General features: G+C 42.0%; 1 protein-coding gene across 1 annotated transcript; it reads right to left on the bottom strand.

The window, feature by feature from the left end:
* Positions 1-358: 358 nt before the first annotated feature.
* LOC311081394 (meprin A subunit beta-like) lies at positions 359-16,035 on the bottom strand (the record flags this gene model as incomplete). The annotated part of the gene is made up of 5 exons (XM_084111935.1): positions 359-515; positions 15,040-15,159; positions 15,453-15,564; positions 15,698-15,850; positions 15,987-16,035. The coding sequence occupies 5 exons, from the start codon at positions 16,033-16,035 to the stop codon at positions 359-361; spliced, it is 591 nt and encodes a 196-aa protein (XP_083968061.1).

The following is a 16,035-nucleotide window of genomic DNA, read 5'->3' as shown; positions in this document are numbered from 1 at the left end:
CGGCTGTTTTGAGGCCGGAGGAAAACGGAAAGATAGGTCGCTATCTCAGACTGAGTACAGAAGCGAACTGAAATTGAGCAGAAGTACGAAGTCTGACGTAGTCAGGCTACTCTGGGAGTTCCACCCAGAGAAATTAGTGTCTCTAAAGGACACGCAAGTTCGCTCACCCATAAACGCTCTGAGACATGGGTAATAGTACAAAACAATTGATTTTATTAAATCACACAATTACATTAAAACAATCATTAAGACATATCAGGCCTCAGCCAACGTACAAGATTTTGGCTCCGAGAAGGTCACAGGAACACAGCTAACTGGGGCTTACCAGCAGGGTCAGGCTATCAGAGATTTTATCTGCCTACAGCAGAGAAATCATTCCTTTCACCAGTGCACGCAGACACTCAATGTTACACACGCACACCTCTTCCCACGGATGAACACCGCACACTGTGGATAACACACCACCACCACTAGGAGGGAATAGAGCCGGCCTCCCTGCCTTTGGCACCCAGATCCTGTGACACAAGAACAGAGAATTTTTTATAAAGAATCACTAAAATGTAGAGTTATGAAACATGGCATTAAACTGCCCTCATGTTGATTTGACAAACTAAATAACAAAACACAAAATCTAAATTAAAATGAACAAAACTGCAAAAAGACCAAGGCCTATTTGCCCTCAAATTACAATAAATAAATTCAACAAAAGAGTTAAGAAAATGCACAAGAATTTGCAAAAAATAAAATAAAAAAAATAAAAAAACTAGAAAAGAAAATGCAAAAGAAAAGAATAAAGTTGCGTGTAACAAAATATAATAAAATAAATCAACCGGCCAACAAAAACATACAAACAAGGATTGTACAAATCAAACAGAGTGCTACCACTCTTAATAGGAAGTAACAAAGAAATCAAACACGTCACACAAAACACACAAAAAATAATACACAGCAAAATAAACCCAAAAACAAAAGATAAGGCTCCTAAAAAATATAGAAATCAACCAATTACAATACCACAAAAGTTATATTAGAAAATGCAGAGGCAAAGAAGAGCAAAAGAGCATCACTTCTAGACAAATGTCAATAAAGACAACGTGCGTGCATAATCACACACACAACAACGGCAGCCACAGCAGCAGTGCGAGACCCGCATGAGAAACAGAACAGCTGATTTGAACCATGCGAAAGGGAATGGCAGTCAAGCAATCGGAGTTTTCTCTGGTGCAGAAAACAGGCAACCAGCGACATTTAGTTACTAAATTTAAAAGATAATCTCACAACAAAAGCACCACGCGCTCATTCTTCTTTCCAATATCCACACCTGATGCCGGAAGCAGCCACAGTACAGCGTTAGTGACGTCGACAATGACGTTTACCTCAAGCACAGGTCTATCGCCTTTTATATTCTCATGGTGACAGCCAATTGGCTTACGACCCACATATTATTAGGGAAGGTAATGGGCTTACCCACCACACATGCATGAACATGAATTCATGATAATTCATGTACCCTTACCGTAAAGTGTTACCAGACTGTTTAAAAGTATTTTATATTATTGAATTTGAATAAAACATTAGGTTGCTTTCCTATAATATGAGTGTTTAATTTTTTTTAAACTTCTGTGGCTTAACTTCATTTATATCTAGGATATCATTGTGTGTCTCATTCATGTGTCGTTTTAGATTACAGAGAAAATGTCGGCTGCTGGAACAACAAAAGACATCAATAAATAACTAAAAACTCTTGCATGCTAAAATCACAATCGCGTCACAAAAGTGAACCCATGTTGGAATGGGCTCTATCTGCAGAACACACTCATAGGATCTCCTTTCTGGGACCCTAGCACATTGGATGACCAAGGACCGCCCTAAGGCCTAAAAAAAAAAAGTTTGGTTCCGGTTGGTTGTCAGTTGAGGTCATGGGTCGGTAGGGAATTTTTTTTTTTTTTTTTTTTTAGTGGCAGGAAGAGATAGGTAGGAAATTATTATCAGGAAACACGGGTCTAAACACGGGTTTAAAACAATCACATGCAAACGTAAAAATATATGCATAAAAACAAAATATCTACAAAAATATGCCTGTATTTCAAGTTGATCAAATAATTTAAAATCCACATTAGTTTATTTGTGCCCACGCGCCACGCCCTCCCAGGATCTATAACTTTACCTAGGCTACTTTCACTTTTAAAAATGCATCATAACCGCGCGCGCGCGATCTGCTTGCAGTCGTCGAGATGGATGCTGAGGAGTTGAAGAAAAGAATAGCTAGTGGAGATTGTAAAGTTGTCAACAATACGTCATAAAACATCAAGTCCAGTGTGTGGGAGAAATTTGGAGTTATCTGAAGAAAATATTGTGAAAGGCTTACTGCATGCATTTTGTTGGATAGCCGCAAATGTGGAACTTCATCGCTGAGGAAGCACGCAGATAACTGTGGTAACAAAGTAGTTCTATCGAACAGTATTTTTCCAAATTTAACACTGTTAAGTATGTGTGGTTTGCAGGGCGTGTTTGAAATCAAAATTGTCAAATGTAGGCTAGACGAAATTGCGTGGCAGATATAGTGTTGTAGCCGCGTCTGGTAAAATGTTATAAGTTATTCACTTTTGTGGTAACGTGCCATGATCTTTGTGTTAATTGCCGTGTAATAACTTCTGTATGACCTGGCGATAAACATTTTTGTAAGTGTGTCTATAATGTGATTGGCTAAACTGATTTTATTTCGGGTGCGGGTCGGGTGCGGATTTTAATTAGTGCTACTGTCGGATAACGGGTTGGATGCGGTTTTAAGCACTGCGGGTACGGGCGGGTGCGGATTTACAAAATCGGACCCGTGCAGGACTCTGTCTTGCATCGCAAGAGTGCTACAAACGGTGCTGTACAAAAACGTAAATTATAGTTCGCCTCAAAGTTTTAAACAATTTAAAATTGGAATACAGAAAGTAGTATTTGTGTGGAAGAACTGCAGAATTGTAGTATTGCCATATTGAGACATAATGGTTGAGGGCGGAATGAACCTATGGTCGTCGCTTATTTAAGTGCAAAAGCTGCTTGGAGTTTCAAGATAATAAAAACATTAATTACATACACTGAAGTTCAGTATTCAGATCATCAGTATTTTAAAAATGCAATTGTGGCATGCCAAACCCAAGTTATATTTACTGAATTTACAAAACAATGAAAGCACAAAGCTGGCATGGAGGTGTGTATAATTAAAATTTGACTCAGTTACTAATGTAAACTTGGTTCCCTTTTAGTCGGCCATTTTGTCACATGCCTGTCCTGTCTCGTGTAGCACATGTGGTGTTTGTGTTCCTGTCACTGTTTTGACCCCACCCTCCTTGTTATCTCATTATTGGTTTCATTTGCCCCACCTGTTGTTCCCTCATCACCTGCCTGATTTGTCCCTTTTATAAGTTCCTTTGTGTTTGCAGTCTGTGTCGGATCGTTGTTTTGTTTACGTCTCCCGCTTTCCCGTGAAACCCCGGTATGTTGTTTTGAAGTTGTAGTTTTGGTTATTTCATGTTTTCCCCCTTGAGGGTTTTTGTTTCATTTCATGTTTCTTTTATTTAATAAATATTCTTTCTGCATTTGAGTCCTCTCCTTTAGTTTTTCCTTAGTTATACGTGACAGAACGATCCGACCATGTTAAGGACTCAGCAGAAGAAATCACGACACCCACCAGGCCCTCCTGTCTCGTGCCCCCAATACGAACGCATTATTCGTTTTCAGGCACTTAGTTCCCTCCGCCAGCAAGGGGCTGATTTGAGGAAATTCGCGGCCGAATTCCTTAGAGCGGCGGAGGGCCTACAACTGAACGAGGGGCCTCTTAAGGACCTTTTCTTTTATGCACTCGATGAGCCCATGGACTGGTTACTTAGGAGGGCGTATGACAGAAGTACCTTTGAGGCAATGGTGGAGGGTCTCGCTCACTTTCAGGAGCGAGAGGCCAGGAAGAGGGTCCCAGTTCCGGTGACCTCAGTGCCGGTGGTCCCGAGTCCAGTGGTCCCAGTTCCGGTGGTCCCGAGTCCAGTGGTCCCAGTTCCAGTGGCCCCAGTTCCAGTGGTCTCGAAACGGAGGAGGAAGAGGAAGACTCCCTCCGTGACTGTTCCGGTGGCCTCAGTTCCGGTGGTCCCGAGTCCGGTGGTCCCAGTTCCGGTGGTCCCAGTTCCGGTGGTCCCAGTTCTGGTGGTCCCAGTTCCGGTGGTCCCAGTTCCGGTGGTCCTGCTCGCACTGCCTGCACCACCTCAGCGATCCGTCACGTCTGCCCAGCCAGAGACTGTTCACGTCACGTCTGACGGGCCTGTGTCTTCAGACAAGATGGCCGATGCCGAGCCTGTTCACGTCACATCTGCCAAGCCAGAGACTGTTCACGTCACATCTGCCCAGCCAGAGACTGTTCACGCCACGCCTGCCGAGCCTGTGTCTTCGGGCAAGGTGGCTGCCGCTGAGCCTGTTCACGTCACGTCTGCCGAGCCTGTGTTCCCTGACAAGATGGCCGCCGTCGAGCCTGTGTCTGTTCCTGAGCCGGTGGTGTCTGTTCCTGAGCCGGTGGTGTCTGTTCCTGAGCCGGTGGTGTCTGTTCCTGAGCCGGTGGTGTCTGTTCCTGAGCCGGTGGTGTCTGTTCCTGAGCCGGTGGTGTCTGTTCCTGAGCCGGAGCCAGTGTCTGTTCCAGCTCCTGAGCCGGAGCCAGTGTCTGTTCCAGCTCCCGAGCCGGAGCCAGTGTCTGTTCCAGTTCCCGAGCCGGAGGAGTCTGTTCCAGTTCCCGAGCCGGAGGAGTCTGTTCCAGTTCCCGAGCCGGTGGAGTCAGTTCCAGTGCCCGAGCCGTTGGTGCCAGTTCCAGTGCCCGAGCCGTTGGTGCCAGTTCCAGTGCCCGAGCCGTTGGTGCCAGTTCCAGTGCCCGAGCCGTTGGTGCCAGTTCCAGTGCCCGAGCCGTTGGTGCCAGTTCCAGTGCCTGAGCCGTTGGTGCCAGTTCCAGTGCCTGAGCCGTTGGTGCCAGTTCCAGTGCCTGAGCCGTTGGTGCCAGTTCCAGTGCCTGAGCCGTTGGTGCCAGTTCCAGTGCCTGAGCCGTTGGTGCCAGTTCCTGTTCCAGAGCCGGTGGTGCCAGTTCCTGTTCCAGAGCCGGTGGTGCCAGTTCCAGTGCCTGAGCCGGTGGTGCCAGTTCCAGTGCCAGTTCCGGTGGTGCCATCTCCAGTGCCTGAGCCGGTGGTGCCAGTTCCACCGTCCAAGGGGTCGTCTCCGCCGTGGCCGCCCGAGGGGTTCTGGCCGCCCGAGGGGTCGTCTCCGCCGTGGCCGCCCGAGGGGTCGTCTCCGCCGTGGCCGCCCGAGGGAAAGTCTCCGCCCTGGCCGCCCGAGGGAAAGTCTCCGCCCTGGCCGCCCGAGGGAAAGTCTCCGCCCTGGCCGCCCGAGGGAAGGTCTCCGCCCTGGCCGCCCGAGGGAAGATCTCCGCCCTGGCCGCCCGAGGGAAAGTCTCCGCCCTGGCCGCCCGAGGGAAAGTCTCCGCCCTGGCCGCCCGAGGGAAGGTCTCCGCCCTGGCCGCCCGAGGGAAAGTCTCCGCCCTGGCCGCCCGAGGGAAAGTCTCCGCCCTGGCCGCCCGATGGACTCTCTGCTCCGCCCTGGCCGCCCGATGGACTCTCAGCTCCGCCCTGGCCTCCCGAACTGTCCATTTTCCCTGCCCCACCCTGGTCTGTCTTTCCTGTTCCCCCTGTCCCACCCTGGTCTGTCTTTCCTGTTCCCCCTGTCCCACCCTGGTCTGTCCCTCCCGTCCCGCCCTGGTCTGTCCCTAGTGGAGCGTCTGGTAGCCGCTCCTTAAGGAGGGGGTAATGTCACATGCCTGTCCTGTCTCGTGTAGCACATGTGGTGTTTGTGTTCCTGTCACTGTTTTGACCCCACCCTCCTTGTTATCTCATTATTGGTTTCATTTGCCCCACCTGTTGTTCCCTCATCACCTGCCTGATTTGTCCCTTTTATAAGTTCCTTTGTGTTTGCAGTCTGTGTCGGATCGTTGTTTTGTTTACGTCTCCCGCTTTCCCGTGAAACCCCGGTATGTTGTTTTGAAGTTGTAGTTTTGGTTATTTCATGTTTTCCCCCTTGAGGGTTTTTGTTTCATTTCATGTTTCTTTTATTTAATAAATATTCTTTCTGCATTTGAGTCCTCTCCTTTAGTTTTTCCTTAGTTATACGTGACACATTTTCGACGTTACGTCGATGTCACCGACATATTGGGATCGCGTCAGAGAGCCCCAATCATCAACAGAACGAGCCAATGCACACTGGCGTGCGAGATTTGCATCTCACGCTCCGCCCCGCGGCGCAGGTATAAATTTATACCTGCGCCGCGGGGCGGAGCGTGATGAAGCCGATACAAACACCAGTTGTCTTTTGCTTCGGAGCCGAACGGTTTAGAGTGGCTATTTTCAACAAGTTTGTCGGAGTTCTTCAGGATGAAGCAAGGCTCGGGACAACTGTGGATCAACTATCATGATGATCTGACCTTCACTTAGATTGGCATTGTCCTTCTACCATTTTTGCCGGGGCTGTAGGCTTGGTAAATAATGCTGAATGAAGTTAACCCAAAAGTGATCAGCTAGAATTTGGCTGTGTCACCATCGTCGTCTCCCTAACAGATCACTAGATGAGCAGATTGCTTGTGGGAGTGATGAATCACGACGGCCCATTAGCAATAGAGTGGCTTAGAGTTGATGATTCCCTCAACTTCCACTAGCACTGTTTGCAAGACTGGTTCAGTTCATTCATTTTCATTTTCCAACTAATAGAATGTGAAGTTGATCTGGCTTGATTTACTGATGCATAAATAGTATTGAACGATTTTGAAAGAAAGATTAAAGATTATCTGTCTGAACTTGATTACACACCAGAAATCACTGATCACAGATCAGGCATTAGAATAAACATGGTTACTTACATGTTTGTGGCGTTCCTGGAAGATCCATATCGTAAAAGTCTGTTTGCAAAGCATGCGTCAAAATTGCGACTGAATTACTAAATAATTCCAAAGTGAAATGCACCGAATACAAACAAATAAAGCACATTCACATTGTTGAAAAAAATCATTAGGATCGTTAACATTGGTTTGGAAGGTAATGGTATCGATCTTTTCTCGTTCTCATGTCACTATTCACTAATGCGCCAGTTGGCGTTGATATTCTTCTGCAAAGGCGGTCTTTCGCTGCCATGTGACATCATAAATCTCCACTTTTAAGACCCTGTCGTTTTACAGATTTGCTTTCAATTAAAGCAGTTTTTGGAATAACAAGGAAGTTTTGAGTTTTGAAACTTACAGGGTATTTTTATAGTAGAACGAACTCTTAAAGGGATACTTCACCTCTGGGAAGATGAATGTGTATTTAAAATAGGTAATTTAAGTAGAAGAAATGTGAAGAAATTTTTGAATTTGGAGCTTTCTAGACTGAGAAAAGCCAGAAAATGTATTTTTGGCTTATGTGGATGAAAGACAACAACTCCCAGAATGCACTTGCTTCGCTGCCTTAGGAGGCCACGCCTACCGGTAAGAGTGCGCAGTTGAAAACAACAAGGCTAGCCTACGTGATGAGTTTGCCAGGGATTTAGAGATCGCCCAAAATGTCTGGGATTCGGCTTTTGCGTTCTACAGTCGCCATTCATTCATTATGTTTACTGTGGCGAGCAGGACGAGGCTGACGGCCGCGGGAGAACGGCGCGAGGCCGGTGGCGTGATTACTGAGACGCGCGGGTCTCGCATCGCTAATGGAGGAGCAGGAATTTTCTTAGCAATGGTAAAACGTACATCAACCGATCACTTGTTTAGCGTTCATGTAAACACTACATTCAGATTCACCAATCGGAATGAATTCAGTTAGATTGAAACAAAAGGTGTGCATGTAAACAATGAATGGCGACCGCAGAACGCAAAAGCTGAATCCCGGACATTTTGAACGATCTCGCCCGCCGGACAAGTCCAGGAAAAGGAGGATGGTAACCCCTACTTACTCAGCTTTCTCCTACTATTCAGCTTTCTCCACAGAACAAGAGCCTGCTAGCTTAGCTTCCAAAGAAAGACGGCTGACACTGTGAACATTCTGTGAGTGAGATCCCACCCTCTATGGGCGGGCTGAAAACATGCGGAACAACGCCATCTACTGGCTGTAGTCTTTAGCCTCTGGCCAGAAAATCCTCCGATGACGCAAAATGACAATTTTTGCGTCATCGGAGGATTTTTTCCAGACAAAAAATACATTAATCTCTTGTCTCAGGGGGATATGAGGGTTGAAAGCATGGTAATTCGAAAATACTACAGGTTTTCTACTAATACAAAGCTTAATGCTAAATCCTGAAGTATCCCTTTAACTATCAAAAGATCAAGAAAAATTTGAATTCTCAGTTCATGACCACTTTAACCTCTAATTTCATGTAATTTAACAACATGAATATCATTAGAATTAATATTCTTTTTAACTCTGTTATGTCATTGTAAATGTCATTAGCAAAGCGTGTTTTGTTGATCGTGATTTGCCTCGAGCTTTTAAACTGCTCTCGGCTACTGGAGGACATTAAACTCAGTGAATCTAAACTCAATCACAAACTGATGGCTGCGGCAGTGTTTCTCTGCTTTTGTTTATGGTTTCATATTTTAGATTTTGTTTATAGTTTAGGTTTCATGTTTTGGGATTTTTGGACTTTCACTGTAAATAAACTGCACTAAGGTTTTCGCCTTCGTCAGCTTCTATGTCAGCACCGTTACAAAATGCTGGCCTTTGTGGAAGTGTTTTTAATTTGTGTCTGGGTAATGTTAGTATTCGCTGCTTTCATTTAATGCTTTAAGTGTGTTGTAACAGAATCAGAGTTCTACTGCCATCTGCTGAGTTTTCATGCTGTTGTTTGTGATGTCTGTATCTCATGCCTTCATTGATTGTGTTGTATAAGATGTTGTCAGAGAGTCAATGGAAGGATGAACTGGGAAGAAAAGTGTATGCTGACTGTTCTGACAGTGAAAGTCAAGATTACTGTAGTTATAAAAGTTTGCCAAGATGTCAGCAAAGCACAGAAACACATTTGACAGTCACTTTAATAAAATAGTGAATTGTGTCACAGTTCTGACTTGTGCCATTAAACTACTTTTCCTCAAATGATCATTATATTGTTATCAGCATGTTATTCTGTTATTCATCACTTATTTTATACATAATAGATTATATTTTGTTCACATGCAGAAAAGTGGCAGCTCCACCACATGCCACTAGATGCCGCCACAATCTCATCTGCAGGAAAGTGCAGTCAAACCAGTGAACACAGGCTCCTTTTCATGATAAACTGGGACAGTTGAGCTGGCAAACGCTTTCATTGGTAACATTTTAGATTAAGGAACATTTTCTAGTTTTCCCTAAATAAAGTCATAATTACTGCTTATTAATAGTTAGCAGCCAATATCCTAGTAATATGCATGCTAATAAACATACTAGTTCAATGTGAATTTTGTAAAGACCACCCGTCGGCCCAATGATGCAATCGAACTGTGTGGGCGAAGGGATAATGCGTGTGTCTTTTCACCATTCCAGTGAAGTTCACTTAATTTATTGGAATTTAGTTTCAATATTACTTTAGCTCTACGCTTAATCTGACTCCAATTTCAAATGATAATCAAATTTAGATCATGTTTCTTATTAGAAAATCATCATAAATATTGATTATGATTAAATTTCTCTGATTATTCTGGGTGTCCCATACTTTCAATTATTCGTTCATTAAAGGACTCGGTATCGCTTTGAGACGTCACGTCGCGAATGTGCGCTCACGATCACAAACTAGCCAGTTCTGAAATAGTCAGAGGGTGCAGTGCAACTATTTTAGCCTTAAGATGCCGCTCAATGCTGAATTTTTTAATAGTCGCGAGCTGCAACGTGCTAAATCAGTGATAGTCAGAAATCGGAAGGTCTCCTTAATGATGTGCCTTCGGTTTGATCTATCCTTGACAGAGATTTGCGGAAACACCAGACTACACATTAAAGGTACAATATGTAAGAATTTTGTAATAAAATATCCCAAAATCACTTGCACAATGTGATATATTTCCTGCAGTTGAGTACTTAAAATATCCCAAAAGTTTCCAAAGACTTTTAATTTCAGAGAAATTCCTATTTTAAATAATGGCTCATCCCGGAATCCCTGTTCACTTGTTGCCTGTCACTGACGTAATATCCACGTTATCCCTGGTTTCCGCTCATACTGCCATAGTAACCATGGCAACAGCGAGGACAACTGCGAATTTCTTAATGTCTGCACGCTGTTGTTGTTTTGTTCAAACATTATGGACCATGGCAAGCAGACTTTGGGAAAAAAGGAGAACTAAAATGAGGATCGATATCAGCATGGTGTTTTCGAGACACCGAGAGCTCCACGTCCTTGACAAACTTCGACTTGACAGAGTTCTAACATGTAGTTTATTAGACAGGTGAGCAAATGTACATAAAACTAATCAATGTTATATAGTTCAACATGATGAAATGTTAGAATATGATCTGTATGTTATTCTAATGTTGACGAACTCACTGCTAGTCTCATATAGCCAACAAACTAACACACAGAATAACATTATAACTTTCAACACACTCAAATGCAGTTTAGTGTGATAGTGTAGAGCAAGTGAAACCGCTGCGTTACAAGTTTCATTCGTCTAATAAACTGACCTGTGTGAGTAGTAATTCAGCACTTGCGTGTAGTTCGGTAGAATTAAATGTCCTTATCAGGGTGGGAATTATACCGCGGCCATGGCCGCCGTTGCCCTACACTTTGGCCTTCATGCCCCGTGAAAAAAAAATCATCGTACGGCCACAGTGGCCTGTGTGCCCTGGCCCTGTCCAAGTTCCACCCAAGTAGTCTCTGAACTTCAATTAGTTTGTGGATTCGCGCAGGTGCAGTGTTATAATCACATCGATGATCTCACGCATCAAAACAGCAGTGCAAGAAGCATGTAACGTCAGCACCAACAGAAGAACGACACTCTGTTGTCGACACTGGTGCATAGACATATACACTAGATTTCGCCTTGGCTACGGCATTCGTTCATGAACTGCATTCGTTCATGAACTGCCAAGGCGAAATCTATGTCTATCTATGCACCAGTCTGCGCACACGTCACACAGCAGGAAGCGCGGGCGCCCTCAGATCACTTGGACGTCGCTGTGTTACAAGAGGTAAAAACGATATAAATACTGTTCGTTTTCTCACACAAACCGCTCGTTTCGTGTCTTAGGCCATCAATGTGTACTTACGATGGGGAATTGTTTAATTTGGACGATGGGGAATTGTTTTAATTTGGACTCTGTGGATGCTCTTTGAGACCGTGACCATAGACCTGCATTATATGACTGACAGACAAGAACGGTTTGACCTAAAAATATCAAAATCTATTTGCTAGTAGATAAGTGCCCTTTTCAGAAAAGGGCCCTATGCAAGGTTCCAGAGGTAACGGCGTCGGCGCACTGAAGCGTTTTTTTTTTAATAGTTCAAAGTTACTATAAGATTTAATGTTTTTACCTTGACAAACTATAACTTACATCATTAAAAAGATATAAGACTCACGTTTCAGTATTTGACCACTATTGTATTCTGAGAAATTTATATTGACATTTATGTCTTAATTTGTGTCAGGAGTTATGAAATGCAAAAATGAGTCGATACCTTTAATATGAATTATGAGCGTCAGACGCTCCCATTCATAAAAAACTCCAGTGCTGTCGTCATGACAGCGATTCACAAAACAACGTCCCTCACGGCTTTTAGCTCAAAAGTGTGCAGATTTGGAGAAATATTGATATATTCTCAGTTTACATCAGATTTCTATTGACAGGAATAATATTTTATTGAATTTATAGCCAAATGCGTCGATGTAATCATTATGAGCGCTGTATACTGATGTGCTGTGTTTTCAATTCATACCAGCAGCCTGAGGGTGCTCTACTGAACTTTGCTCTACTTTTTTTTTATTAAAAAAGTCATAATCCATGTCTTATTCCAAATTAGGATGTTATGGTATCAATCTGAATGGGAAAACCATCGAATTGTATGATGGCCTTTGTGCCCTGTCATATGGCCTTGGTGCCCCTAAAAAAAAAAAAAAGGTGGAGGCCAAATGGCCTTGCCCCTAAAATTACATAATTCCCACCCTGGTCCTTATTCCTTTATATCCGCGGGATGCGCTGATATCTGTCTCTCATTAGCAATCGCCCCCTACTTTATCCCACAGTCATTTTAAAAACATCAATGTTTTCACTCATTCATAAACATTATTAGATCCATCGGCTTGACGACAAGCTCCATAATTCCACAGGAAATTTTGTGTCATCAACCTACACTTTTTTTTATTGTTAGAGGCGAAAAAAATACATATTGTATCTTTAATCTACTAGAAATAATGATTTCAGAATAATTCAGATATAACATTTTATTTGTCAGGTAAAAATGTATCATGCCAATTACACAAGTAAATGATTAAAAGCCAATTTAGAAATAATAAATACACAATATCAATTACTCAAAGATGACTTTAAGAGTAAGAAATGTATATCTGACAGAGACACACAGTGTTGTGTGAGTGTGTTCTGAGTGTAAAACTTGAGATGACACTGACACAGCACTGCATGGGGTTTACTGGTTACAGATCCCCAAAGTCCGCTCTGCCACTTACCCTTATATACCCAGACCAGAACAAAAGGGTTATACAAATATTTTTTAGGGTTGTTTTGGGTCAAATCATGTACCCCAGGGGGTAGCACCTGGTTTCGGGGGAGAGGGGAGAATTATCAGATATCTTGAAGAGACATCACCCAAAGAGGAGAACAGGATTCTCCTAAGTGTTCAATCTTTCTCATAATACCAATGACTGCAATGAAACTGAGACCATTTTACCAATCGCACCAAGACATTTAAAATGATACCAAACATGAAAAGGAAAAACAATAGATTCACAAGATACATCATATGTGATATATGGACAATCTCAGTGAACTTTTAGTGACTTGAGGGGGAGAGGAAAGGTGGATGGAGAGGGGGATGCAGAGATAAGGAAGGAGAAAAGTTTGGACGAGACGATGCTCTGTGCTCTTTCTTTGAGATCTTCTCTCCAGGGTGCATTTTCTTGCATTATTGTAGGGTGAGTTTTATCTCAGCTTTTTTCTTAGCAGGAAAATCAAGTCTTACAATTTGTTCCCTAATCTAAAGTGGTACCCTTTCATCTTTGAAAAATGTATATGAATATACTCTTACATTCACATTCATGGACCAACTCGGAGTGTGGAGAAGAACCCAGGTGCGGGAGTTTATTAAAACATAAGCGGATAAGATATTGCTCAAAACAGGAATTCAGGATTTCAGTCTTTACAAAAAAAACGGGAAAAACGTAAAAAATTAAATAAGAGTGTGCAGTTTATCTGTCAATCAAATGCGTGTAAAAATCTGTGTTTGTTTCCACAGCAACAGTAAACTCTCAGTCACATTTTCTATCAGAATCATCATTGGTTCAGTTGATTTTTACTATTAAAACAAAGTGATGTACAAGAGCGCTCTGACCCTGAAGGGTTTGCTCTAAATTGTACTCTGATGCTGATGAGAGATGTTGACAATTGTACTTTGGACAGAGTAAAGTTAAAGTTAAAACTGTTGTTAGATCATGCCAAAATGTTCGATCGGATAAATCTCCACGTCAGAAATATCAGATATATATTCGACCCTGGACGCCGAATCCCTGCCAGAAGATATAAGTCTTCTATCAGCCTGAGAGTTTGACTGAGACAATTCCAACAAGTGTTATTATATCAAGAGAAAAACAATGTAAAATTATTTACATTATAATAATGAGACATTCTCTCATCTCTAACTCATGAAGACAAACATCCCCTCAAACCACACAATCATGAGATTAAACAACAATAGCAAGCACTGCAAGAGCAGGGAAATAAGTAAAAATAGATTAAATGATAATATGAATAAATGATAAATCAAATGACTACTACATAAATTACTAATGATTATGAAATTAAATATAAAAGGAAAGAAAATAAAACAACACCAATGTATGGTTGCTTTCTTAAAGTAAAACACATGATATTGAAAACCCTTAGATCCTTGACATGTCCTCATTATCTTTAACTGTTTAGATATTATATCATAACGTACACAAAGTCGTTGGTGAACAGTCAAAATTATGTTATTAGTTATTAGTTATGAGTAAGCTGTAAGCTATGACATCAAACATACACCCTTGATATTGGTAACTATTATGATTAAAGCTAAGATTAACATTGACTGTAGATTATATGAGAGCATCTCCTTTATTTAACAATACACACTTAAGTCTGAAGACAGATGTAGTTTTTTCATTGAAATCTTGTGTGGTATAGAGCAGTGATAATGGTGAATCGTCATGATTAAATCTCCAGCAAAAGAAAGCAAAGCAGCAAGAGGATCAGAGAAGAAGCAGTCTTGGCACTGGAGTTGCAAAATATGTCCACACATTTACTACAAGAGGAGAGGAACACATGGGAGGATAAACATTAGTAATGCAATAGAAAAATACAGATTTAATTGCATATGTATTTGTAAAGTGCATGCAATAAATCATTTCACAAAGAAACGGGTCTTTTGAGGCAGTTCTGTTAGTAAATATTAGACAGACTGTTTGAATCACTCAAAGGACACAAATCCTTCACTAATTAAACTCACTGAATCTGTCAGAGATGCTCTGGAAACATTTTTGGATGTCCTCAATTGTTGTAAAACCAATTCATAAATAAAGAAAATAGAGATTGTAACTGAAACACATCCAAATGCATCATAATCAAATCAAAGTTACTCAAAGTGTTTGAGTTGGAACCGAACTGAGTTGGGAAATGTGTATGAATACGCAGCACTATTTACGGTTATTACGTGAAACTCCTGTTCATCATTTCACTGCCGTAACAGATTGCTGTTCTCGTCATAAAGCAATGCTCTGTTGTGTTGGGATGCCCCTTAATGAATTAGTTTAAACTAATGTTGTAGTCTTACCCCTCAGTGGGCTCTGGTGTAGCTGTAGTGCTAGGTGTTGTAGATGTTGTAGTTGTTGTAGTTGTAGTTGTAGATGGTGTAGTTGTAGTTGTAGAGATCGTCTGAGGTGTGGAAGGTGCTCTAAGAAACAAACAAAATACTGTTAGAGTTTTATCATCAGATGCATCAGTTTATCTCTGAACACCTTCTCCAAATTATGCAAGTCATTCTTCACCTGCTTTTTTTGTTACGATTATTAGTTCAAAATAGCAGCGTAAACTTCCAGATTACAGATGTGACTATATTCACACAGTAGAGCATATTCTCTCCTACATTATTTCTTAAATATAGTGATTCTTTGTAGAGTACTTTTACATTTTCTTTGATTTGTGTATTTTGCATAAGAGAACAACAGAGGATAAAAGGATATTCACCTTGAGGCACAGGGTCCCTGCTTCAGTGCACTTGCGTCAGTAGAAACGTTGAAGTTCTTCACTGTTGCTTTAGGGCAGGGCAGAGAGTCTTTCTGAAGAAGCCCTGAGATATCTGGATTGGTACACAACATTTATAAAGTGAGACACAATAGAAATATCATTCCTGCCCAATCATCATTCTAATAACGCCAGTTTGCTCTTAATACTGCAGTTGAACTTGATCTCTGTTACTTCACAAACCCTACCTTGCATGGAGAAGAGAAGTATGAGGTCACCACCCTTGATAAACTCTCTTCTAGTGAGATCCTCTTTTGTTAGGAGCACAAAATAGGTGTATCCACCCACAAATACATCCAAATCGTTGAAGTTTCGAGGATTGTCCCAGTAATGTCTGCCATCTGTTAGAACACAACATGGCTTATAAAATAACCCTAAAAGCTACAGATAATAACTTTGATTGTCATCTAAGTTAAATGACGCATATAAACACATGAAAATTACAGAAAAATAATCAGATTGCATTAAAGATCTAACCTTCATTAGTCAAATCAGGGTCAGTGGTGATGCTTTGCTCAAAGGACAT

The sequence above is a fragment of the Abramis brama genome (genome assembly GCF_963993115.1).
Source record: "Abramis brama genome assembly, chromosome: 4".
NCBI lineage: Eukaryota > Metazoa > Chordata > Actinopteri > Cypriniformes > Leuciscidae > Abramis > Abramis brama.
This window is presented reverse-complemented; position numbering and strand designations above follow the sequence as displayed.